Consider the following 27,304-nt stretch of genomic DNA (forward strand, 5'->3'; position numbering starts at 1 on the left):
TATTATCTGGAATGAAGCCGGTGTTATTTTATAGCACGTATCTATTGTTTAGATTTACCCTATTTTTTAGGTTGGAATTGAAATCTAATATAAAATTAATTCAATTTGTATTCTTTTTGGAATAATTTGCATAATGCCTAATTTATTTCTATCCTCTATTTAAGTAAGGTCCTTTTCCTATCACCTTATATCTCTTATATATTCTTTAATCCTAAAATTATAACCGTTTGTTTCATAAGGTGCTTATTGCTTTTGAACACTTCTTTTTGACGTTAATAAAAAATCATATTTTCAGAAAACTTACTAGATAAAACTTAAAAGCTATACATTTAAACCAAGGGATACGAATGATTTCAACTTGGGTACATTGATTTATATTTTTTAACAATTATTTCAGGTTTCCATATTTAGAAATATATATTAGTTCAATTTGATTTCAGTGCTCAGTTATTTGAATTATAAATCATTATGTCCCTCCTAGCTGATCAGTCATGAAATATCTTTGAATTCATTTACATAATGGAATATGTGAGTGGTATGTCTATTTCAGTGCAGTTGCTGGTTACCTAATGCATGTTTTGTTGTTTCCAATCGATTTCCTTATTATAATGTGTTTTTAAATCCTGATTTTAAAGCAATACATTATATCTGTGTTAAAAATAAGATGGCACTCTTCAGCAGTAGAAACAGTTATGCAAGATAAAAATCATCACCAACTGGCCTCTATTAATGGAAATCTGTTTATATATTAATATTCAAAATATTTGTATTTAAAATATTAGTAAGGAATAACTGAAAAGTGTCTTACTACAAAGTTTTTAAATGTTCCTGAATACTTTCTAATGCATGTCTTCAGATACTTTTCATTTTTTCTGTTTTTATCTTCTTCAGAGTGAATCCTACTCAGTGTTTGTTTATGGTTCTCAAAGCCAGTCTGTGAACTTTGGTATTCTTGTATCTGACCACTGATTTGGAAATTGAAATCACAAAAGATCCTCATTTTTAGGAAGTGCTGAAAAGTCTCGTGTTTACTTGCCTTAAGATAGTAGTCTCAAACTTTAGTGATGATCAGAATCATTAGAGGGCTTGTTAGAATACAGATTGCTGGACCTCACCCCCAGAGCTGATGTTTTAGGAGGTGTAAGAAGACTGAGGCCTGAGAATTTGCATTTTCAGCAAGTTTCTGGTGATGCTGGTGGCTTAGGGGCCAAACTGTGCTCTTTAAGATAATTGGGAAATAGGACTGGATATCCCAAATAAGAAAATCAGGTACCTCTCTATAGGACTTTGTCTTCACTAGGGAAATGCAGACTTGACATTTTTGGAGATAGTGTAGTTCCTCTAAATCATAATGTGTGTGACGAGGCCATTACATTAAGTCCCCAGATTTTGTTTTATTTTTTTTTTAAGATTTTATTTATTTATTTGACAGAGAGACAGTGAGAGAGGGAACACAAGAAGGGGGAGTGGGAGAGGGAGAAGCAGGCTTCCCGATGAGCAGGGAGCCCAATGTGGGGCTCGATCCCAGGACCCCGGGATCATGACCTGAGCCGAAGGCAGACGCTTAACGACTGAGCCACCCAGGCGCCCCAAGTCCCCAGATTTTAACTGGAGAGCCTGTTGCATTTTACCCCAAGGTTTGAAGCTTTCCAAGTTGGTAAGATTACTGTAATTTTAAAATCCAGTGGCCTTTTTGAGGGAAAATTTGTTTTCCCATCAGATTCATTACATGGGGCATATATAATACATTTAGCAGATACATCTGAGTAACTTTTTAATAAACTCTTCAAATTTCCAAGACTAAATTTGAAGAATTCCAGATTCTAAATAGCTTTATCTAACATGAACAGAGTTGAAATGGCTCTGTCCTGGGCAGCCCTCTACATCCAGGTTTAATACTTGTGGATCCTTTTCCCTCTTTCAAATACTTTGCAGTTTTTGTCTAACTGGGAAAGGGGTTTCTGTCTAGTTCTGTCTAACTGGGAAAGGGGTGATATTGTTTAAGTGATGGAACAGGGAAGCTGCTGGGGAAACTGGGGAGAGAAGGGTCGTACAAAGCAACCAAATAAACTTATTTTAAGTGTTGAGAAAGAGAGAGAAAAGTGTTACATTTAATCAAAAATTCTGTTTGTTTATTAATCTTTATTTCAAGGGTTTTTTTCCCTTGAAAAGTAATTGATCAGTATTTCTACTTAAATTCATTGTTTACTCAAATTTACAGCAACACCATGTCTCACTTTGGGTTTCAGGTAGATAATAATGAGAAAGGAAATTTCATTTTCTGTTAGGCCCTCTGTTGGTAGTTGCCCTTACTACATCATCTTCAAGAAAACCCAGAATATCTTTAGCTTTTTAAAAACAGACCCCAAACCAGATTCTACACTAATTCGTGAATTTATCCAAACTCATTTTACCCTGTTGCAACTGTTAACTACAGTTCTTAGGATGAATAACTTCTCCATGTTATTGCAAGACCACCTATATAATTCTCAGGGCCACGCACAAAATGAAAATGTGGGGTGTCTTGTTCATAAGTTATCAAGACTATCAGGGCACCTGGCTGGCTCAGTCAGTGGAGCATGTGACTCTTGATCTCAGGGTTGTAAGTTCGAGCCCTTTGTTGGGTGTAGAGATTATTTAAAAATAAAATCTTAAAAAAAAAAATTCAAGGGCGCCTAGGTGGCTCAGTCTGTTAAGCGTCTACCTTCAGCTCAGGTCATGATCCCAGGGTCCTGGGATTGAGTCCCGCGTCGGGCTCCGTGCTCCACAGGGAGTCTGCTTCTCCCTCTACCCCTCCCCCCACTCATGTTCTCTCAAACTCTCTTTCTCAAATAAATAAATAAAATCTTAAAAAAAAAAAATTCAAGACCTCAACAACACAGCATTGAAGCAAGCACAGGCCCTTCTAAGCATAGAAGAACCCTGTGCAAGGCATAGCATGGACATCTATGAAGCTGGCTCAAGTTCTTGGTTAAAGAAATAGTTCCCTCCATTTGGCTTCACACTAGCCCTCTAAGACTTTGAGACTATCTCCTTAGTTCCTGTACACCAGGATTTGGTGAATATAATTCCTACCCACATGCATCATTAATCTATTTATCTGTCAGTAGCTTCTCTCAATTGTTCTCATTTTTACAAGCCAAGGAGTCTGCTTCCTGTTCAGGCTGCTTGGTCACCGTGATGCTTTTCTTTTTTCAACCCCAAACCCCTTCCAGTTTCATTTGTCTTTTCATGCTTGTTTTTTGTTGTTGTGTTAGTGCGATACCCAGAACTGCATCCTTTTAGATTTAACACTAAGAGTAAAATAATTTAATTCCATATTCATCCTAATAATTTACTTTATAGTACTGGCCTCTTTCAAGTCAGCAAATATTAATTAAGCATTTTCTAAGTACAGAGCAAAAAGACAAATGAGACACAGACTCTGCCCTCACAGATTTTAAATTCTAACAGGATTGATCCTAATTCCAGACCTCCTTTCACATATTTTTCCTAAGAGCCCAAAGTCTGTTGTTTTAGTAACATAGTTTCTTTTTCCTTTTAAAATTTAACTCAAATAAATTATATGCTAATTGTCTGAAAGTCTGTGCATTAAAAATAATGTGGGTATGTGATACTTTGATATGGTAGTTTTGAGGGAGCTCTTTTTAGGGTCATTTAGATGTAGCTTATATAGAAACCATTAAGTATACAAGTAATGTGCAAGCCAGACCTCCTTACCCTCTCACTAATCTTCCCACCACTGGGGTGTAAATCCTGAATTAGGTGGGGGTCAGGAAAGAGTAGGGGGTGAGAGATGAAACCAAGGTGTAGAATGAAATAAGGGTGAAGGATGGAAGTACAATTGGGTATGTCTGTTACAGCAAATACTTAGTAATAACCAGTAGTAATTCTGCTTTTGTGAAACAATTAAAATGTATTGCTTTATTTCAGTGAATACCACCATCTCCAGATGGTTTTGAGAATGTTAAATAAAACTAGTTTCAGCATATATTCCTCAGGTGTACTTCTATTAACGTTTCTCATCAAAAGAAATGTTGATTTATTTCTTTGTTTTCTGTCTCTATTATCCATGGAAAAGTCATCCCATAATTTATCTGCTCCATTTGTTTTTAGACTAGAATCAAGTGTGAGAATCCTCTCTACCCACTTATTCAAACCTTCACCCAGTTCTTTAGATTCTTGCTTCACAAGATTACCTTCCTCGAGTATTATTGTGATCTGATCATTTCTCTTCCCAAAAGCCCAGAATCGCTTCCACTTGCTTCTCGGGTCAAAGTAAAATTATTGATTAGAACTTGAGTCCTGTAACAGTACTTGACTTATTGAGTTCTCATAACTAATTTCCTGATCCACCACTCAACCACAATTTGTACTTTATGCCCAGGCCAGGGAAATTTATTTTACCTTCCCCTTGACACCCTTCATTGTCTTTCACTGAATCACCACATATGCTATTCTTTTCATTTGATCCATTGCAACTCAGTTAGGTCTCTTTTAAATTTTCGGGTCCTGCTAAAGACTTAGTGAAGCCGTACTAACGCAGTTATGATCCTTTGTCATGGTATTAACTGAAAGAACATAAACAAATCATTTAGTTTCTCAGAGGCTCAGTTACTTCATCTGTAGAAAGGGAATATTATCTGTCTCTTTGGATTTTGTAAGGATTAAATAAAATAATAAATATGTAACAATACGTCTTTGCCCAGCAGCCACGCTAACCTTCTCTGTATCATTCCAGGTTTCGTATATGTGCTGCCCGCAGCACTGAAACAATACATCTGTTTATCTCATAAAATAAGGCGCATGGTACTGCTGACCCCATCACATAGGAGGTGCTCACGGAATATTAATTCCTTTCATTTTCCTTCCTCTCATCTTTATTTTTCTTAATGTTCCTGTACACCTAGTTCTTATCTATATATCTGAGGATGACTATCATATAGCTTAGTATTGGCTAGTCCTTTCTATTACTTTGTAAGTTATTAGAGATTAGGAGTCTTTTTTTTTTCCCTCTTCTCTTGTTTCAAAATTTCACATAGTGGGCATTTGAATTAATGTTACCCCTTTTGTTAATTGACAAAGCCTTAACTCGTATTCCTTATAAGTAATTATTAGTATTCCTTAAGATGCTTCATTTTGGTTAGGTGTATTTGGATGTTTTTAGGTTAGTGGGGTTTATAAACGTAATCTCAATTTTGAAATAATGACACTAATATTTCAGTCATTGTACTTTGTACCTATCATCCGCCTATAGTAATTTCCAACACATCATTTTCTTATCTATGAACTTTCTTCTATCATCAGGATCTAATTCTGTCTGCAAAAACTATTTGTAAACATGTATGGTTTTTAAGTAATTGCCTAGATCACTGTATCATCTACGTCTGGTGCTTAGTGGATATCATATGCCTAATATACCACTCCTTTTGATTCTACAACAGAAATTGCTTCACATTTTAACACTTCTGTAAATAAGATATACATAAATACCACAATTGATGGTATTTTAAAACACCTTTCTTAGCACATACAGTAATGATGTCTATTATAACCAGTGGCATTTTAGGTTTGATGAAATGTTGTAGGTACTCAGTAAAGGCTAGATACCATGAATTGAAGTCATACTTGGTCCTGCTATATGCCCATCAGCTACTGAAGTGTGTAGTACTCCTGTAACTGAAGAAACCAGTTCATTCTCAATTTGGTTTTCCCCTTCAAAGGTACAAATTTTCAAAATTTTCAGAATTTTCCATCTGTAAGATACACCATTTGTCTTGACTTTTTCTTTCCTTTCTTCATTTGTCATGTTAGCTATCAATAAGACCGTGTTCACCTTCCTCGGTGTTTTCGTAATCACATGGATACAAACAGGAATTTCCTAGGAATTTTGTTTAGTGCGTTAACATCAGCCAGGCTATGGAGTTTGCTCTGTCCTGGGTGTGGTGAAGGCTCATTAATGAGCCTAAAAGAACAGTTTCCCTGTCTTTTCTGGGACCCAGTTCCAGTTTCTCTTAATGTTTCAAAAAAACTAGTGATCTCTATAAAATCACTGGCCTCTTCAAAATCAAATGGATATGATGTACCCTAGTGAAAAGAGCTTATAGTGTAGAGTCAGACAGATGTGGATTTGAATCTTAGCCCTACCATTTACGTGTTCCAAGAGTGACCTTTACTAAATTCTCTTACTCACTACTCTAGGCTCCTGCTACTGGTGCTGTTATGTTAGCCACCATTACCATGTTCACTGTGGGGAGCTGGTTCCAGACAAGCCTCTGAAATCTAACCTAGTCCTGCCATGCAACTAAAATGCTGCCACCCAACAGAAATGGTGCATCTTCTGAGAATCCGAGGCTCTTAGAGAAGAACAAGATGAAAGTAAAAAGATCATAAAGATGATGTATCCATTTGCCTTTTTAAAAAAAAACATTACAAACTATCTTAAGGGCCGTGATAGCTTTGAGTTGCATTCCTATAAGGGGATATAAATAATCAGATGAATTCTTATTTTTTTCTTTATTGAAAAAAGTAAAAATTTATTCTTAATCTTTTTTTTTTTTTTTTTTTTGCTTTAGAATGTAATTAAAAGGCAGTGAGGCTGGCCTTGATACAAAGTGCACAGATGCAGTTCTACAGAAAATGTGTCTTTGGCAGATGAGATTCTTCCTATGAATGTTCTGTTTATTGCTACCATAAATATTCTATTGTCAAAACATGACTTGCTGTTTATTAGTAGCACTGACAGGAAGACTCCTATTAATGGCAGCATTCTTATTACCCATAGACGCTGTCACTTTTAACTTTGCAATTCCAAGAGAATTGTATTTGGTAATTACTTAAGATATTTCTTAGTTTATTGATCCCCACCCCTGTTTAAATGAGTGAAGATTGAGTGGCAGTTCTTCTGCTCAGTGATTTATACTGGGGGAAAAAATCATCAAATCTCATCTTTGTACACAGGGAAAGACCTCCCGCCTACCAGCCCTGATCTTGTTCCCCTTCAACCTGCCAGAAAAACACAGTGCATGAGCACCCACTGAGAGCAGTGCACTGAGGAAAATGCATTGGTGTGGCCCCTGCCCTTAGAAAGCTTACAGCCTTAATATGGGGGTGAGCCAAATACACATGCTTAACATGCAGCTGGAATTGTTGCTTTAGAGTCAGAGGGACTTGAATCTGAATTATACTGCTTGTCTTTTGGAAAGTTTTATTGAATTTTTTTGAATTTGTTTCCTCATCAGAAAAACAGAAGTGATACTGCCTATCCCGTGGGCTTGTGAGAATTAACCCTGCAAGTAGCAAACATTCTGTACATGTTAATTCTCTGCATCTCTGTGTCTTCCTCCCTGACTTATAATTGGCAAAGACATTTGCCTCATCTGATCCTCACAACAATCCTGTAGCTTGGGTATCACCCTCATTTGTTGGAGAGGGAAACTAAGGCCCAGAGTAGCTGAGTATGGCACTCAGACTCATCCAGCTGATTGAATGGTGTAGTCAAGCCAAAAGCCCAGCTTTTCTGACTCGTGTTCAATGTTTTTTCCTGATCTTTTACACCGACACCTGAATGACTAAGTAAGAGAAGAGGGTGTTTGTATACTCAATAGATGTTCTTAGCAACACATCAGCCCTTCTTTGGTGGCAGCATTAACGAGAAATTATTTAGGTCTTGTGCTAATGTTTATGATTTCTCAACTTTATTCTCATTCTGACTTGAACTGTTCAGGTGGTAATGTGGTACACTACAAAGAACATGGCCTCTGTAGTCAAACCTCAGTTCAAATCTCAACACTGTCAGTCCATAGCTGTGTAATCTTGGGTAAGTAACTTAATTTCTCTGAACTTCGGTTTTTTTAATCTATGGATTAGAAAAAAATAATATTTAACAGGGTAATTGTGAAGATTAGGTGAATAAACAAATATGAAATGTCTTAAACCCTAGTAGGTACTTGAGAAATATTAGGTCATTTAAACCTGTCCTTCAACACTTGATGACATGCAGTCGGCTACGTCTTTCTAACTGTATTCTGATCTTCTTCATCTAAAGCAGAATTTCCTTAGATTTCTACTAACTGGGCTCATTGTTTCTTAGAATTGAATAATTTTCTCTTTCTGGATACTCTATTATGAGTCTTTTATAATTATTTTTTATGAAATAATATTAAGTGAAAAGAAGTGCTCGAGTTATATCCAAAATGTAAAAAGGGTCAGTTTTAATTTTCTACTATCAAGGCTTTAATAGTAAAGAAGTTTTTGTCTTAATTATAAAATTCATTTTTCCTTTCCATAACTAGAATATGTATAAGATAGGAAAAGTAATTGCACTGGTTAATAATGGATTATCATTCTTAACAGAATGAAAGACACTTCTGTAGGAATACTCTTTAGAAATAATATCGATTCTTCATAAATAGAATTTGATGCCATTACAGTTCAGGGTTATTTTGTGATTTATTATCTATTGATAAGACAATTATATTTCTCCAGATTCCTTAACTTCTTTTACCTATATCCTTTTAAAAAAACTTGTGAAGATAGATGCCGTGAAATTCATGCTAAAAAACCACACAGTAAGTCTTATTTCTTTTCATTCATGACTAGAATTTTCTGGATAGCTTAGGTAAAGCGTTAGTAACTTTGGATGCTCTTCTGCTTTCATTAGAGTGAACACTTTCCCTTCCTTGGAATCAGTGACAGTTACAGTCTCAATGACTTCAGGTGCCGAACCACTTTCTACACCGCCCTCACTCGCCTTCTGATGGTAGATCTAGGTAAGGTGAAGAATTGATTCTTAACTTGATTAATAAGGGTTCAGCAATATACTTGAGCAGTTAAAGGAGCAGACTACTAGTGAGTACCATATTTAAGTTACTAGAATTTGCCCTCTTTGACAGTTTTCTGCAACTCCCTATGATTTGGGCATCAGAGCCAAAAGACAAATCTTTGTACTTAAAGTGGTATTTTTCACTTCGAATAGAACCTGCATTAATTCTTTACCTCAGGATTTGTTTTCTGGGTATCCTTTGATCCATTAATTTTACTGCTATGAATCTAGGAGTAGTCTTAAATAGAGAAAAGCTTTACACATAAAGATTTTCTTTGTAATGACATTTAATCTAGAGAGAAGCTGGAAATGATGTAAATATCCGGCAATAGGGAATTGTAAAGTTAAAGCACATCTACTTACTTGATGGAGTAGTCTGTCGTCATTAAAATCAGGATTTGAAGACAGTGCAATACATGACATTTTATAATATTAAGTGAAAAAGCTAGCTGTTAAACTGTGCAAATGATATGAGCATGCCTGGGGTGTGGGTGGGGAATGCATCCAAAAAAGACTTAAATGAAATTCTTTAAAAATGTTAAATGTTGTTTTGTGGTAGTGACTTTTTCTCATTTTTGATTATTTGAAATTTTCTTAAGGGGGTACTTTTATAATGGGAAAAAATATAACTTCTTTAAAAATTTTTCCATTGAAAAGCTGAAGTTAGCTAGACATATCCACAGGTAGACAGTACCTGAGGATGGGCACTTAAGCCTCTTTGTGGTGACCATATTATGCTGGGTTCCCATTTCCCCCCCATGTTTGAATACTGCAGGTTAAATTAATCAGTTTATAGACACAAGAAAGAGTTCAATCAATGACGATATCATCCTTAGAGAATATAATACTGATGATACTTTTTTCATCCTTTCTCTTGCAATGTATTGATTGATCCATCAACTTAAATATGAATTTTTTAAAAGCATGATCATACAAAAGGAAAAAGGTTAATTTTCTTTTGCACATAAAAGACATTGCTCCTTGTAATAGAAAGGTGACTAAACCACCCTCTGTTCCACATCTGTATTATTTTCATGCATTTCAACAGACTAAATTACCAGAGAGACAAACAGCCAAAAGTTGAGAGAAATGCATCTAGAATGATTAAGGAGCTTGGTGGGATTGATTTCTAAAGAAAGATTAAAAGAACCATGTATGTATAACTTGGCTAAGTGACAACTAGGGCTTGAGGCAAAGAGAACTGTCTATAAATATTTGAAGAGTGTAAACCAGGCATGCAAAACCCAATCATCTGCTACCTTAGGCAAGTGGGAGATCTGAGTGACAGCTTTGCATACTGCACCCTGGTCTGTATTACCTCTTGGCTGCTGCAGTGAGAGAAGAGGAGCGGCCTGACTCTTTGTCACTGTCCTCAGTAATCACTGAGAGAACACACTGTGCTGGGAGCTCTGAGGGCAGGACAGAAACCAGCCAGGCATCCAGGCCCCTGCCCTCAAGGAGCTTGCCCTCTTGCTTCCCTCCCAGTTGTCCAAGCATTAACGAAGAGTTGTCTAGACCTTTGTCTAGACTGAATTTATTTCCTAAAGCCTTAAAAATGCTCCTTACATGACCCTGTCAGACAGTGAAAGAAGTGGGGAGACCAAAGTTAAAGAGAACTAAATGGAGCAGATTTCCTGGAAATAGGTTCATGTCACACACGTTTTCAGGACCTGGAAATGGAGTGGGTCAAGATCCTTTCTCATATAGTCATCATAGACAAAAGAACCTTCCATAGATCCATGGTAGCTTAAAACAACAGCACAGCACTACCAGTATTGACCGCATGTCCACACTTACCATTGTGATGATAGCTGGGAGTCATGACGGTGCCCAGAAAGACCCTGCATTACCCGCTGCCACTTTGTAGACTCCTTTTACGTAGTCTCGCTTAATGTAAACTATGAGGTATGAGAAGCGCAAGTAAAATATCTAAATTTGAATAACTGAAAAAGGATTTTACTAGGTTTCTCAGGGTTAGATTCCTTTGAATTACTTAACCCATAACAATATATAGTGTAAATTCTTTTAGTTCACGGTTTTTTCAAAATGGTAAATATCCACTATGTTGCAAACACGTTTTAGATAGCTTGGGAGGAATAGAAACTGACTATGTGGAAGTGCCTGGTACGTGGTAGGTGCTCAGTACAAGGAAATTGAATCTGGGTATAGATAAAGTTAGAAACAATGGCAACTACAGTCATGGAACTTTAACATTGTTTGAAAAGAAAGTCTTTATTAGTGGTTTTCACTTTTTGAAATAATTAAATGTATATTACAAGCATCAAGGGACGATTTGTGGTATATATTAGCAGAGCTGCTATTTCTTGTTAAGAACCAGAGTTGCTCTTCTTCCCCAAAATACATTGAGCTCCTTCAGGGCATGGACTTTGCCTTTTTCATGTTTTCTAGCACCGATCTCCATATTGCTACACTGTAGGTGCTCAGTAAATATTTAGTGAATGAATGACACATAAGTATGTTGCAACCAAGATGCCATCATCATGGTTCCTGGAATCAGCAATTCCTTCCAGGTTCTTTCTGGGAGTAGCTTTGATCATTGACCTCTCCAAGACAAAACAAATCAAGTGGCTGACTACTTTCACAAGTGATCAGCTACACTTGGCCACTCTTGTGCTCAATCAATCGCTTGTTGCTCTCTGTTCGAAGTGTTATTACTTTATAGATGATCATTTGTTGAGTGTTGCTGAACACAGTTTTATTATTTGAAGCCTTGTCTCACAAACTAGGTTGACTGGCACGTAGCTGCCAGAGTTCCTGTATGTGTGGCTTTATAGTTTTCTATTGTGTATTCACTGTCATGGAAACAAAGAAAAAAGAGATGGTGCTGTTGTCAAAAGAAGCACAGATCCATGTATTAAATGAAAGAAGTAAAAATATTAGGTAATGAGAATTCTTCTCAAAGGAAAATTAGAGAAGAACTTCTTGTATCACTGATTTTTTTTTTTTGGTCAAAAATCAAATAGAAGAAACACCCGAGCAACCTGCTTGTGAAGCATGAGATGTAATTCTTGGACTGAAATATAAAGCATATCCTAATTGAATCCAACAAACTAAACTGAGTATGTTGTGTATGAACCATACCTGCACATTGGAGTGATTAGAAAAGGGGAAAGAAATTGGGTGTCACATTAATTGGTGTTTACTTTGAAATGCATTTTGGTTTCTAGTCAATTATTTGTACTTTGTATGAATTTAATTAGATGCTATGTGCCCCGGGTTGTATTTCAGATGAAAATGGGGGTTTTTTGGCAATAAACCGTTGTACCATTTTATCAAATTGCTCCTTGGCTACACTAGATGAAATGTTCACTTGTATAAAGAACAGAATTGAAAGCATTTCATCATCAGAATGATGGTATTTAATGTTGGCAATGTATTTCTATATTCTAAGAAATTATAAAAATTAATGCAAAAACTCTCTTCACAAGATAACATACATACAGAAGAAAATGGGTGGCCATCCATATGTGCACGCATGTTAGCCCTTCCAAGAATCACTTAAAGTTCCCTAGGTTATTTTTAAATTAACTTTGTCAATCTAATAAACTAAAGGAAAGATAATATTACCCAAGCCAGTAAATGGAGACCCTCCAGGGAGCTGTTCAGTATAAAATACTTGAATAAATAAAACCTTCTATTTTGTTTAATTTGAATAGAGGTGAATTCAGTTGACAAATATTGGAGAAGAACTACAACAATGCTCTTTGTTTTGTGGAGTACTGAATATTATTCATTGCAAGTTAAGTTTTTACCAACCACAAACTTAGAATTACTCAGTGTCACTAAAATTGTTTTTCCTTGGTGTCCCTAACAGTTGCTTTTCTTGGCCTTTTTATGATTGCACCTTATCTTGAACTACTCAGATGAGAAGCATGTTGCTAGGATCTGAGTGAGCAGTGTTTTCCTCAGATACTCAGACTCTAAGAAAAAGCCCTATCCTGTAATGATCAAGGGAATGTTAATATTAAAATGTTATTTATAGACATTAAGAGATATTTTCTCTTTAGGGAGGAGCATGCTATAATATTTACCTACCTTTGTGGCTTTTAATAGATAATTGGCACCTGAAGATATCCCTAGCTTAAATTTGAGGAATTTTAAAGAAAAAGTAAATGACTTGAATAAAAAGGGAAGAGTATTCTAGAAATAGCTACTAATGATAAAAGTAAAAATATACAGAGGAAGGAAACTTTCCTTTTCTCTATTAATAACAACTAACATTTGTTTATAAATTTATAGTCTGCAAACCACTCTCACATTATTCTGTTTGATCCTCACAACAGCCCACGTGAAATAGGTATTATTGCATTGCTTATCTGTTAGAAAGGTGAGGTTCAGAGAGACTACATGACTTGCCCAAGGTCCGTCATATAACCTGTAGCCCTGTAACCACACATTCACTTGTACTACACTATTACTTCACCTTTTTATATTCTCAATCAATTAGGAAAGGTAACTCTTTCTTTTTTCTTTTTTATTTGAACTGTTGGGACTGAATGATTGATTTGAGGCTTGAGGGCAGTGAGAAGAAGGGAGAAGGGATTACTTTCCAAGCTTCTATCAAATAACCAGATATTCATGTTTATTATTTGCCCTACATAGGTATATAATGGTTCTCTGGTCAGTGAAAGTCAAATGTAGTTTTTTAAAATTTGTCCTCATGTCCTAATAATTGGCCAAAGCATAATTATCCTCATGGATAAAAAGAAACAGAGGTAGATGTCCCAGAAGGGTTTAGCAAGTGAGAAGCTTGATCAGAAATAACTAATGTTCTGATAGGAAGAATACATCAATATATCACCGGTGTCCATGACTTGGCAGAGACTATCTGGAAAATAGACATGGGGGGCGGGGGGACTGGGCAATAAGGGGTAAAGAAGCAGCTGGAAATACTTAGAATCTATAATGAGATAATTAAGACTAATTAGCCGGCCCTGTAGGCAGAAAGCAGCCCATTAAGTCCAGATCCAGTTTTAATAACTTACCTGGTTTTGAGGGTAGAGAGTCCAGAGCACCTCAGGGAATGAGATGCTTCAGGGATGAAACTTTTAGGGTAGGTTTCCTAGAAAAGGAGTACAAGGGTCTGCAATGGGCAGTGTATTTTTCTTTTGAGAACTATAATAAACATTCTGGTTCCCTAGGGAGAGGAATTAAAGGGAGCCTCAATTTTCTCATCTATGAAATGGAGATGTCTAGCATAAAGAATTGTTATGTGCTTTAAATAAGATAAAGAGGTGTGAAAAGGCCTGGAACAATTCCTATCATGAAACAAGTACTCAGTATATATTAATTAAGACAGAAATATTTATTGGATGTACAATCAGGGGCACTGACTGACACCAGGACCTCAAAATGAGGCAAGTTCAGTACCTATCATGCAGTTACTCTGCCTTCAGCACTTGGGCTCTTATTTTCCTACAGAAGCGGGAGCTGATGACATTTCCTGACAGGTCCTACAATAGCCTGCCCTCCCTGAAGCCCCAGTCCTATCACAGCCAGCTACACCTCCTAGGCTGTGTAGGGAGAAACTGAAAGGAAAACTAAATTTGGGCCCCAGTTAGCTCTGGCTAGGCACCTTTCTCAAGACTTATTCTAATAGAACTGGAGACGTGCTATCCTAATGAAGCACTGGGGAACAGCAGATGATGTGGGCCTAGGCCTGCAAAAGTCACTGGCTCTTTTGATAGGACCCAATGATGCTTGGTTTTAAATAGATTATTTTCCTCACTCATCTGCCTCTGTATCTTCTTATTTATCTCCCCTCTTAATTCTCCGTAGTTTGGAACAGAGAGCTTCATAGCATTAGATGTGACCTTTACTAGGGTATTATTACTAATATTACTAATGTTACTAATATTAGTAATATTACTAATTACTAATACTAGTTTTCTATTACTCCCATTACAAATTACTGCAAATTGAATGGCTCAAATATTACAGATTTGTTATTTTACAGTTCTGGAGGTCAGAAGTCCAAAATGGGGTCTCAGTGGGCTAAAATCAAGGTGTCAGCAAGGCAGCGTTCCTTTCTGGGGCTCTGCAGAAGAATCTGTTCCCTTGCCTTTTGCAGCTTAGATGCTACCTGCTTTCCTTGGCTCATGGCCCCCTTTCTCCAGCAACATCTGGTCAAAACCTTTTACTGCCATCTCCCTGGTTTTCCCTGTCTACTTTTCTCTAACGCTTTCAAGGACCTTTGTGATTACCTTGGACCCATCTGGATAACTCAGAATAATCTTCTATTTTGAAGATGATTAACAACCTCAATTCCCCTTTGCTTGTAACCTAACATATTCACAGATTCCAAGGATTAGGACATGAGTATCTTCGAGGGGCCGTTATTCAGCCTACCATACTAACCTGTCACTAATACCAAAGTATTTCACGCAGTAGTTATCATATAATAAATCCTCAGTAACCGTTGGCTACCATCATTTATTATTATGATAATTATTTGTACTATTAACTTCTCCTTGACTACTGCCCCAAGTCCCCAGTAATCCAACCTCTATATGCATTTGAATTTGAGGAAATGAGAAGTTTCACTGTTCGGCATACTTTTAAAGGTGGAGAGAATTTTGTTGATGGTGGTTTTTTGTTGTTTGGGGTTGGGTTTTTTATTTTTATTTATTTATTTATTTAGTGAGATTCACATGCCATAACATTCACCCTGTTAGACTATAAGTTCAGTGGTATTTAGTACATTCACAATATTCACAAGGCTGTACGACCATCACCATTATCTAATTCCAAAATATTTTCATCACCCCAGAAAGAAATCCTGTATCTTAAAGTAGTCATTCCTTATTTCCCCTGCCCCTGGCTCCTGGTAACCACTAACCTACTTCCTGTCTCTATGAATTTGCCCATTCTAGAAATTTCATATAAATGAACTCATGTAATATGTGGCCCTTGTGTCTGTCTTCTTTCATGTAGCATAATGTTTTCAAGGCTTATTCATAGTTTAGCATGTCTTGGTACTTGGTTCATTTTTATGGCTGACTAATATTCCATTGTATGACTATACCACATTTTGTTTGAACAGTTGGGTTTTCACCTTTTGGCTGTTAGGATAATGCTGGTATGAACATCTGTATGTAAGTTTTTATGTGAACATACCCTTTGAATTCTCTCAGGTGTATACCTAGGAGTAAAATTGGTTAATCAAATAGCAATTCTGTGTTTAACTTTTTGATTAATTGCCAAACTGTTTTCTACAGTGGCTGCATCATATGATATTGGCTGCACCATTTTACATTCCCACCACTCAGGGTCTTAAATTATATAAAATAACAAATGAAGCGTCTTAAAAATAACATATCTGAGAGCCAATATACTAAAAAGGTTACTGTTAGTATTTTATTTTATTTTTTAAGATTTTATTTATTTATTTGACACAAGGGGTGGGGAGAGCAAGCACAAGCAGGGGGAGCAGCAGAGGGAGAGGGAGAGGCAGACTCCCCGCTGAGCAGGGAGCCCGATGTGGGACTCGATCCCAGGACCCTGGGATCATGACCTGAGCTGAACGCAGATGCTTAACCAACTGAGCCACCCAGGTGCCTCTCTGTTAGTATTTTAATGTGACTTCTCTGAAGGGAAAAAAAATTGAAACTCCTAAAATGAATAACTTTCTGTTGAATCAGATCCTCAGAAATCCAGTAGAGGGGATTAGATTTGGGTTTTACCAAAAAGCTGAAGAATTTATCATTTTTATTATGCATAACTGAGAACTTAAACAATGTTATGTTATTATTTTTCCTGATGCCAATGAAAATATTAGTCTGTAAATTGGCACTTCACCTTCAAATCATACTGACTTCTGGGCTCTGATCAGAAAAAAAATGAGCAGCTTCAATTATTATTCATAAAATGATCATATACATTTGGCGTATTAAATATATGACTGCATACTTGAAAATGAAGTTGTAAAAGAGTGAACTTGTGTATTTCTCCTTTCCTGTCAGAAGCAGTAATTGATACCTCTAAGAGTAATACAAATAAGGAAAAAAATCTCTAATAAATGTTGTATAGAGTTTGTTTGCATGACATAAACAAAAATGACCAGTTTTCCAACTTAGATAATACAACGTATCACTTTGCAATAAGAGAGGAACAGTGCTAACTGAAACATAAACATTTTTGTGGAAATAATGCACCAGTGTATCATATTTGCCTATCTTAAACTCAAATGATTGTTGAGGAATCCCTTTCTCCCTACCAGAACCGATGTGATTGTTCTGCACCCTCTTCTTTTTTTTTTTTTTAAGATTTTATTTATTTATTTGACAGAGAGAGAGATAGCGAGAGCAGTAACACAAGCAAGCAGAGGGAGAGGGAGACACAGGCTTCCCGCTGAGCAGGGAGCCCGATGTGGGGCTCGATCCCAGGACCCTGGGATCATGACCTGAGCTGAAGGCAGCCAACTTAACCGACTGAGCCACCCAGCCACCCCTCTTCACCCTCTTCTAACTTCATGCAGCTCTAAACTCAAGATTCTGTAACCCTGACTTCAGTGCCTACCTCTGATACCGTCCACCCCTGTAAAGACAGGGGAAAGAACATGAGCTGGAGGTAAAGCTGATGGAATTGGGGATCCAAGTCCACTGACATATACCAGCCCAGGGTTGTTGGGCAAACCATTTAACCCCTTTGAGCCTCTCTGTTCGTATGTAAAATGAAGGAAATCATCATACAACTCCATAGGATTGTTGAGACCGTTAATGATTTGCAGCAGTGCTTGGAACCTAGGAACAGCTACATTGGTGTCTGTTAAGTAAATCAAGTATTAAACTCATTGCCTTCACATAATAAGCACTCAGGAAATAACTACTGTTCTGTTATTCAGTCACTACACAACTATTTCTTGAATGCCAGACCCTATTCTAGGCACTGGGGATGTAGTCGTGATCAAAACAGATGAAGTTCCTGCATCAAGGAACTTACATTCTATTAGGGAAGACCATGAATACATATGTGAATATACAGCGCGGTCACAGTAAGTCCCATAAGAAAAATAAAGTAGATTATGGGAGTGGAAAATGGGTGGGGGTCGGGGCGAGTTTTACAGTAATGTTTTAGGTAGAGAGGTCAGGGAAGGCCTCTCTGAGGATATGACATTAAAGTAGAATTGCTGTTCACATTCCTTTCTTTAGTATTTGCTCTTTGACTTCTCCCTGCACATGTTGGTGGCTTGTCTTCTGTGCCTTGATTTTCCCATACCTCAAACTTTGATTGAGGAAAGAGATGAGTCAGGAAGTTTTTTGATCTCTAGCTCCGTGTATTAAGTGAAGGGTTGAATGGTAAAGTCCTGAATTTATCTTTGTTCTGATTAAATATCTTTATCTTGGGAAAGCTTTGCTCCCAAAGGAAGGGTATTGGGGGACAACCTGGTGGTCATGCTTTATTTGAACACCGTAATCACCTCTCTAGGTCCATATAAAGCTTAAAACAACAAAAATGTTAATGGCTCTCATTTATCCAAAACCAGAATGCTAACAAGTAGCAGAGCCAGGATTTGAGCTTAGAACCTTCAAAGCATCCACTCTTTCCTGTACCCTTATCTGCCTACAGTGATTGTTACCACTGTTCTCATGAATAATTCCGTATTTAGAAGATACGTTATCTTAGGAGAGTAAGAATACATCATTTAAATATAATGTGTATATATATTATATATTTAAGGATTTGATAATGTCTACTTCAATTAGCTATTGTATTATTCATATCAGGTATTAAGAAAATAAGGGATTTTTTTAAATTCACCTTTATTTTCATTCAAATACAGTATTTCCCTAATACATGCCAGGCACTGTTCTAGGTGCCAATACTATATAATGCTAGCACCACCCTACTATTTATTGAGCATCTTCTATTTTTCATGTGTTAGAACATTAAATATTCACAAAGATAGGTATTTTTATCCTTATTTTGTAGATGAGAAAACTGAGACTCAGGGTAATTAGTGAATATCCGAAGTTAAGCAGTAAGGGGTGGAGCCAGACACTGGTTCTGTTTATTGCTGAGCTTTACCTGCCTACATCATTCTCCTTCACTGAGAAATGCAAAGATACAGTCTCAGCTCTCCAGAAGCACAGCCAAAGATACTATCAGTGTAGGCTGACAAATCTAATAATTTACATACACACATTGTAAATTTTATTTTATTTAATCCCCACAGTAACCCTCATCAAATGGTGGTAGTGCTGGAATGATGTTAGGCATTATTATTACTATTATTAGCTATATGCCTAAATATCTACAAATTCGAGGCAGACTGATCAATGTTACCTATTGTCAAGAGTAGACAAAATGCTGTGGCATCCCACAGGGAGAAGGGGGATTGCTTGTGGGGGGCCTTAGGGAGTACTTGCAGGTGAGCTTAGCTCAGATTGGGAGAGCTGCTGTTTCACCTGGGCTTGGAAAAGGAAGACCTTCTGCAAAGGTCTCTAATGTTATCACCAGCTGACAGAGGATGTAGCTAAGAGGAATAGCTTGGTCGCATAGCCAGTTGACAGAGCAGGGATTATAATCTGGTCTGCTTTACCCTTCACTTAGAGATCTGACCCTTGTTTAGAACAGCATACCAGGAAAGTCTCATTGACCTTTTGATATCTCTTTGTGAACAAAGCTAAGTCCTTGATTCTTTTGGACTCTGGAAATAAAGTGCATAAGGTTAAAGGGGAAAGAGAAGTAACAAAAGATGAGGGTCAGCCAGATCAGCCTCTCCATAAGAGGCTAAAGATCCTGATTGTTCCATTGACCCTCTGTGTTATCTGTAGAATGATGTACAGACCAGTGTTTCTCAAATATTTGCATACATCTGAATCACCTGAAGGGCTTCTTAAAACAAATTTCTAGACCCACACCCCCAGGGTCCCCGATTCAGTAGCTCTGGGATGGAACCCAGGAATTTACACCTGGTAAGTTCCCTAGTGATGCTGATGCTGCTATGTCAAGGACCAAACTTGAGAATCACTGATCTCTTCTCCGAGATCTTGTTTCCTCTCTAATGCTCTATTTAAAAAGTGATAGCATCGAAATCAGGAGGTCTGGACCATATAGGGTCACTTCCTAAGTATGCTACTTTGAGCAGGTCACTTAACCTTCCTCTGCCTGTTTCTTCATCAGTAAAGTGGGGGGCTCACAATTCCTGTGGCATTGGATGAAGGAAAGAATCAACTCTCTCATTTAAAAGAAACACCTTGGGGCGTCTGGGTGGCTCAGTCGGTTAAAGCATCTGCCTTCAGCTCAGGTCATGATCCCAGGGTCCTGGGATCAAGCCCCACATCAGGCTTCATCCTTTTAAAAAAATTAAAGAAAAGAAACCCCTTGAGACGCCTGGGTGGCTCAGTTGGTTGAGCATCCAACTCTTGATTTCAGCTCAGCTCATGATCTTGGGGTTATGAGATGGAGCACCGCATCGGGATCCACATGCTCAGTGTGGAGTCTGCTTGAGATTCTCTCCCTCTCCCTCTGCCCCTCCCCCTGCTCACTCTATAAATAAATAAACAAACAAATAAATAAATAAAATCTTAAAAAAAAAAAAAAGAAACCCCTTATGAAAAGAATACTATATAACTTGTCAGTTGTGTAGCCAGGATACGGAAGCAACCTAAGTGTCTATGGATAAGGAAGATGTGGTACGTGCGCACGCGCACACACACACACACACACACACTGAAATATTGCATAGCCATAAAAAAGGATGAGGTCTTGCCATTTGCGACATGAATGGACTTAGAGGTATTATGCTAAGTGAAATAAGTCAGACAGAGAAAAACAATACCATATGATTTTACTCAGGTGGAATGTAAAAAAAAATGAATAAACCAAAAGCAGGATCAGACTATAAATACCAAGAGCAAACTGATGGTTGCCAGAGGGAAGGGAGGTGAGGGGATGGGCAAAACGGGTGAAGGGGAGTGGGAGATACAGGCTTTCAGTTATGGAGTGAGTGAGTCAGGGGAATAAAAGGCACAGCATAGGGAGTGTAGTCAATGATACTGTGATGGCATTGTGTGGTGACGGATTGTAGCTGCAGTTGTGGGGAGCAGAGCGTAACTATAGAGAAGTTGAATCACTGTGTTGTATACCTGAAACTAATGATAACATTGTCAACTAAAATATAACTTTTTAATAAAAAACAAATTGCGATTTGTGCATATCCATGTTTGAAGTGAAGATTCTGTTTTGATAGAATCCTTAAGGAAACTGCAGTCTACATTTCAAGGGAAAAAACAATAGAAAATGACTTGTTTCTATAAAGAAAAGGAAGCTTGGTGCAAGAGGAAGTGTACCCATGGAGAATGTACTTAAAATCCAAATGACCCATGAGGGACCCCCATCTTATTTGGCAGATAAAAGTTTCTCTGCTATCTATTTAACAAATTAATAAAAAAGAACATAAATAAAGGGGAATAATAACTTAGAGCTTTCTGGGCACCTGAGTCTTTGAGCCCTTTAGGGCCTTGGCACCTAAAGAGAAGGGGAAAAAAGGATCCCTGTCTCTGAGGCTTTGAAAGTGGCTTTCCTTGAGGCATTGGGGAAGCTCTGGGGGCACTAAGAACTGAAGGGCTGAGATGCCTGGGGCATGAGTCTGTTTGATCCAATAAAGAGCCAGAAAAAAAAAAATGGCTGGTAAGTAATTTTGCTATTTCATTTGGTGCAAAAGAGAAGGCAAAACACAGGAATATTCAATGAGCCAAACAAAGTACAAAATACAGCATGAGTGTGAATGCAGACTGACCCTTTCCCAGGGACATTTCTAAGCCTGAATGAAGCACTCACTGCCTAGGCTAATGTACAATAGCATGCATTTTAAACCATGGTGACCCTTTTGTTTTTCTGATAGGCGAAGATGAAGACGAATTTGAGAATTTCATGCTGCCTCTTACAGTCTCTTTTGAAACAGTATTACAGATATTCAACAACAACTTTAAACAAGAAGATGTGAAGGTGGGTTTGTTCCTAAATGTGATGAAAGATGCTTTTGCTCATGCTGGGATATCTAGATCCACAAAAAGGTTTCTGCATATTTGTACGTGCTCTGCGCCTCATCAGTCTTGCTTCCTCAATTGCATGTGTCTTTGAGTTGTACTTTTCGTGTAAGTACTTCTTTAGTTTCTTGTACAAATTGACTTTGAGGTCAGCGAGTGATTTGGGGCAGTTTATGATTAGATGATTTGTCTCTTGTGGCAGTATCTTTAAAAGAACACTTCTCATGGGTACACCACTTAAAGCATCTCTCTTCCCTCATCTACCCTGCACTGTATGCCTCAATATATTTATATGGAGGAATGCACACATACTCATGCTAAAACACTACATCTCTAAATATTTTTTTAAACAAGAATTTATATAAATCAAGACATTATTAAATGGCTAGGCATATATGTATAAATAGGAGCTGGTCTTGAAGTATTGCATTCTTAAACTGAACAAAGTGATTAGGATAACTGATAGCTAAATAAGGTTTTTATGTGCCTGTGGGAGCCGTATTAGGATTGATTTGACAAGTCAGTTCAGCTGTGGCAACAGTCATAATATCTAAGACAACATTATGTTTTATTAGTAAAATCCTTAAGTGTAGCAAGCTGTTTGTGACAAAACAGTCCCATATTTTAATGTGGGGGGTGAGGAACACAAGATCTGCAAAATAGGAATAGCATCTTCTGAAATCATAATGTATCTGGGCTATATTAAATAGATTGACACTGATTATTATTTTTAAAAGACTAATAAATGTACTCTAGAGGATGCAGGCACCTTTGTTAGTGATGCTCAAGTCATATTTTATTGTTATTTGGAATAAGTCGAAAACATTAACCATCATTTTCCATGGCCTCTCCTCTCTCTAAAATATATATATGCATGCAGTAAGAAGCCAGATAGTAAAACAGTGGCCTTTGATGATTATTTTAGGGAAATTCTTCTACCAGAAAATAATTAGCCAAATGCGATACCTTTTGAAATAGTTTTTGAAATTAATGTTTATCAACATGCAATAGTCATAGAATTTTAAAACCAAAAAGGATCTTAGAGATTTTCTTTGTGTTCATCATCTTGTGAAAACTCTTCACCAGAGTTTCTACTCAGGTTAGCTGTATTTTTTAGATGTCTTCCAAATATTTTGAAGGACCAACAAAAGCTTTGCAGCTTTAAGGTGGCTCTCCATGCCCTTTATATCCGAAAGAAGCAGTGAGGTTGAAAAACACCATCTTGATAAAAATTACATTTGTCTCATTTGAAGATTTCATTATACTCCAAGCCCATTTTGATGTAATCCCATCTAGTTTGATAGAAACCATCTTCCTAGAGTCATTTTTAATGGAGTTCCAGTGATATATCCCTAAACCAGCAAGTTCTTAACGACCCTGGAAAGTGACTGCTTGATTACACTTTAACGGTATTTGCAAATAAAATCACAAGTAATTAAGGGGAAATCTCCAGGCTTTTGAGCAAGTTTGATGCATGATAACTGCCTGATTCAGCTTCATCTAGAGTAATGCTGTGTAGGCAACAGCTACTGAGATCAATAGCAACGTAATGATAGTGGCAGAATTAAGTGAGTAACCTGAGAACTGTGCCTCAGAATGCATGCAGCTGCCGCGAACCAAGGCCACACAGTGCACTCCGTGCTTCCGTCCTAAATGTTCATCAAAAGACGCCCTGCAGGAAAATGGAGTTAGATGCTCTTTATTGCTGATCGTGTCTCTTGCCACATTTATCAGGGAAATTGGATTAGCAGTTGGCAGCTGCAGGTAGACAAGATTCTGCAGTGATTAAATATGCAGCTTGGCTGCATTTGTTGTGACAGACCTTTAGTAAATTCTACTGTAAGCACCATCTGTCTAATTTGTATAAAGAAAACTTGGTGCTTTAAGCTACCGATAAAGAACTAAATCTGTTGCTTTATCATAAACAAAACTTTTGCACTAAATGCTTTTAAATGTAATTTATTAGGTTAAGGCTATTTTTCTATCATGATGAATAAATAATACATGCAAAAGTGCTTTCAGGTACTTCATTTTGCAAGTACTAGAGATAAAAACAGTTCTGTTTTGTTCTTCAATAAAGTATTTAGTATTCCAATCCACAGGAGGTGATGCTGTTAAAATATCTCTATGAAAATGCCGCAGGACTGCCAAATTCATTTAATTTGCAACCCTTACCAGCATTTTCTAGCTCCCTATTTATAGATATTTTTCAAATGCGGGTTTTAGGATGAACATAAGCATCAAGGACCTATGTTGCCAAATTGAAATATGGTTGTGAGGGAAGGAAATGCTGCAAAGCTCTTAAATTTATAGCTTTGTTTTCTTAACTTAGTCCCAATAAAATTGAAGAGAACATTGAATTTTTGTCTTGGGTTTTTCTCTTCATAGTAAAGGGAAAAAGAAAGAAAATGCTGTGACAAATCCTGGCTCCAAAGCATTAGTTCAAAATATATGTGTTCCCCCCTGTAATTGTATCCACAGTAAAATATAGTCCACACTCCCTTGACTCATGCATCATTTTTGATTTGGCCATGACGTCATCGAGTTTAAGGAAAATGAATGAAAACTTCTCGGAGGAAGAGGAGCAGTTAAATAGGAACCTGCTATCTTTAGTCCCTTCGTAAAAACTCCACAATGTTAAATTATTTAAAATCCTTGATTTTCAGCATGCGCACATTAAAAGTTTTCGCACTAAGTGCCAAATGTTGCAAACAGCACTTTAACAGAATGATTTTGCTTTGATCCCTGTAGCAGTTCCTGAATAATTTATCACAGGTTATTGCCTTAATTCTGGAGAGGGATAGAGCAATAAAGGCAGATGAAAACACTCCAGTTGAAACACCTTGGGGCCTGCTCATTCCTCTGACACGGCTCTTTTGTTGGAACTATTTAGAGGTTATTAAGATGTGTCTCCAGAATTAAGAGTATGCTGTAAGGATGAAGACAGCCATCTTAATTCTAAAGACAAAGCACAATGACCCTTCACCTTCTTTTTCTTTGTTGTTATTATATAGTGGAATTATGAGGATAATATTATAGCTGCCCCCAGTAGTGCCACTACAATAAAGGGTCTGTCAGACTTGCCATTAGAAACCCTGTTTGGGGGGTCAGGGTGGAAGGAGCCGCATTTCAGCTGTTTCCCGGCCCATTTGTCTCACGCTTTGGCACACAGACAACTGTTCACCATGCAGCATGCTGAAGCACTGAGCGGTTTCTCCTAGAACTATCCAGAAGGCATCCTTAAGATCAGATACCCCAGACCTACCCGGCTCCCCAAACCAGCCTCACTAAAGACATAGGACCAGTCAAGTGTGGACCAACTATAGGAGAAGGGCAACTTTTGAAATAAACCCCTTTGTACTATTTTAAATGAGATGGTGAACCGTGGCTCCCCCTTCCCTAAATTTTGGTCAGACCGCCTCTTGTTCTCTGAGATTGCTTAGTAGTCCAGTTGAACTTCTAGGTAACAGTCAGCCTGTCTCATGGCAGAGCTGGGCACGTTTTGGCTACCAAGAAAGTACTCCCTCAGTGCTGAGTATCTGTATAGACTGTTACAGTACTCTTGCTGCCGTAAGATACAAGATATTGTCTGAGCATAAGAAATCTATTTCTTGGGCGCCTGGGTGGCTCAGATGGTTAAGCGTCTGCCTTCGGCTCAGGTCATGATCCCGGAGTCCTGGGATCGAGTCCCGCATCGGGCTCCCCGCTCTGCAGGAGGTCTGCTTCTCCCTCTGCCTCTCTCTCTCTCATGAATGGATAAATAAAATCTTTTATAAAAAAAAAAAAAGAAAGAAATCTATGTCTTATTCACATGAACACTGCATTTTCCTGTCCAGTCGAATCTATCGAAAAGATACAGTTAGCTCTTACATTGTTATATGCTTCCTCTGCTCTGTAGTAACATTTTCTAAAAGTAAACATTGATATGATTTCATAGATGCGAGTCACTTAGAGCACTTTTATTAACTTGGCATCTTTTAAAGAAGAAAAATTTGTGATAGAGTAAATGTTAGCCTTTTTGTGTAATGAAGATGGTCTAAAGATATTTTAAGAGCCCTTTGCACTAGGCATGAAGAAAGTGAAACTCCTGGTTCCTGTTGACCAGTTTAGAGCTGAATGTGGGTGCCTTATGTATATGTGAAAACTTAATGTCATTTGAAAGCATAACCTGTAACCTGTACATATTTTTATTATTCATAATAAAAATAGAAATGCCCACTATCATAGAAAGACTGCAGAGCTACGTACTCAGAATAGGATTGTTCCAAGAAGGCTTCTGAGAAGACGAATTTTGTTCTGGAGGCTGTGAGAAACGTGGAAATCTACAAAAGAGGGGAACAGGTTCCAGGTGGTGAAAATAGGTTACACTAAAAGGCAAAACGGCTTTTTTTTTTTTAAAAAAGAGCAAGTCACATGAGAGAACTGTAAGGAGGTGAGCCGATTCTAGACTAACAAGGACTAGTGAGGTATGAGAGGAAAAAGAATGAGTCATTTAAAGAAACAGAAACATTAATTCAGGGTTTACAGACTCAGAAATTCAGATTACCATCACTTTAGAAACGGTTAGGCGGTTAGAAACTAAATATTTTATAAACGATGACTTCTGGTTATATCGAGTCACCTTTTAGGTACAAGGTTGGGGGATGATCAGAAATTGCAGGTACTTCTGACAGATAAACGGTTATTGTACTTTGAGATGTTATTTAGCCATTAAGATGAGGCTTACGATTCACTTCCAAGTCCTTGATGATCATTTAAAGGCCTTCCTATAAAGAGGTTTTCATTTCTTACCAATGTGTGAGGAAAAAGAAAATCTGGTAAAAAGAAAACTTCAGAGCCATTTCCTGGCAGAATCTTTCTACTGAAACAGTATCTTCAGAAATCACAGTTGCATATCTCAATTATCCCACCCCCTTGTTTTGCAATTATGTTTATTTGTGCTCTTTGTTCTGACATTCTAGCATCTGTTCCTGGGTTTTCTTTTTCTCTTCCCAAGCATCATCCTAAGGACAGCTTAATTAAGAGTCCGGAGTACAAGTCAGGTCTCTTTTATTTAAGAGTCAAGTAGTTTTTTTCTGTCTCTCTGAAACTAAATATTTATGGAACATTTAGTACGTGTCAGGCTCTTGTTAGGCATATTTACACAAATTTATTAAACTTATTCCTCACAATGCCTCTGTGAAAGAGGCAATAGTAGCCCCTTTTATAGATGAGAAAACTGAGACTGTGAGTGGTTGCCTTGCCTTAAGTCTTACAGCCAAGCAACAGAGCTGGGACTCAAATTCAAGTCTTCTAATAACCAGTACAGATCTCTTTTCCTTACACCTTTTCCTTTTCCTTGCTTGGGGATTGTGAATGCCCTTCTCGGAATGTCATGGTAGCAATAGGTCACCTGGCCAGTTTTATTTTGTCCTCGGTGACTAGAGATATTCTTTCGGGATCTTTAAATGCCAGTGTGCTTCCAGGA

General features: G+C 37.5%; 1 protein-coding gene and 1 pseudogene across 2 annotated transcripts in view; one reads left to right on the forward strand and one right to left on the reverse strand.

Annotated features, from left to right (window-relative positions):
• Nucleotides 1–27,304, forward strand: part of RANBP17 (RAN binding protein 17) — a 323,820-nt gene that overhangs the window by 230,727 nt on the left and 65,789 nt on the right. For both annotated transcript variants that reach the window (XM_035014133.1, XM_035014141.1), the window contains 3 exons: nt 8,507–8,570; nt 8,663–8,771; nt 21,693–21,796. In XM_035014133.1, the coding sequence (XP_034870024.1) occupies nt 8,507–8,570; nt 8,663–8,771; nt 21,693–21,796 (277 nt within the window). The remainder of the gene's footprint in view (nt 1–8,506; nt 8,571–8,662; nt 8,772–21,692; nt 21,797–27,304) is intronic.
• On the reverse strand, nt 4,671–4,768 carry LOC118017704 (annotated as a pseudogene).

The sequence above is a fragment of the Mirounga leonina genome, unplaced genomic scaffold (genome assembly GCF_011800145.1).
Source record: "Mirounga leonina isolate KUSES-001 unplaced genomic scaffold, KU_Mleo_1.0 Mir_104, whole genome shotgun sequence".
Classification (NCBI taxonomy): domain Eukaryota; kingdom Metazoa; phylum Chordata; class Mammalia; order Carnivora; family Phocidae; genus Mirounga; species Mirounga leonina.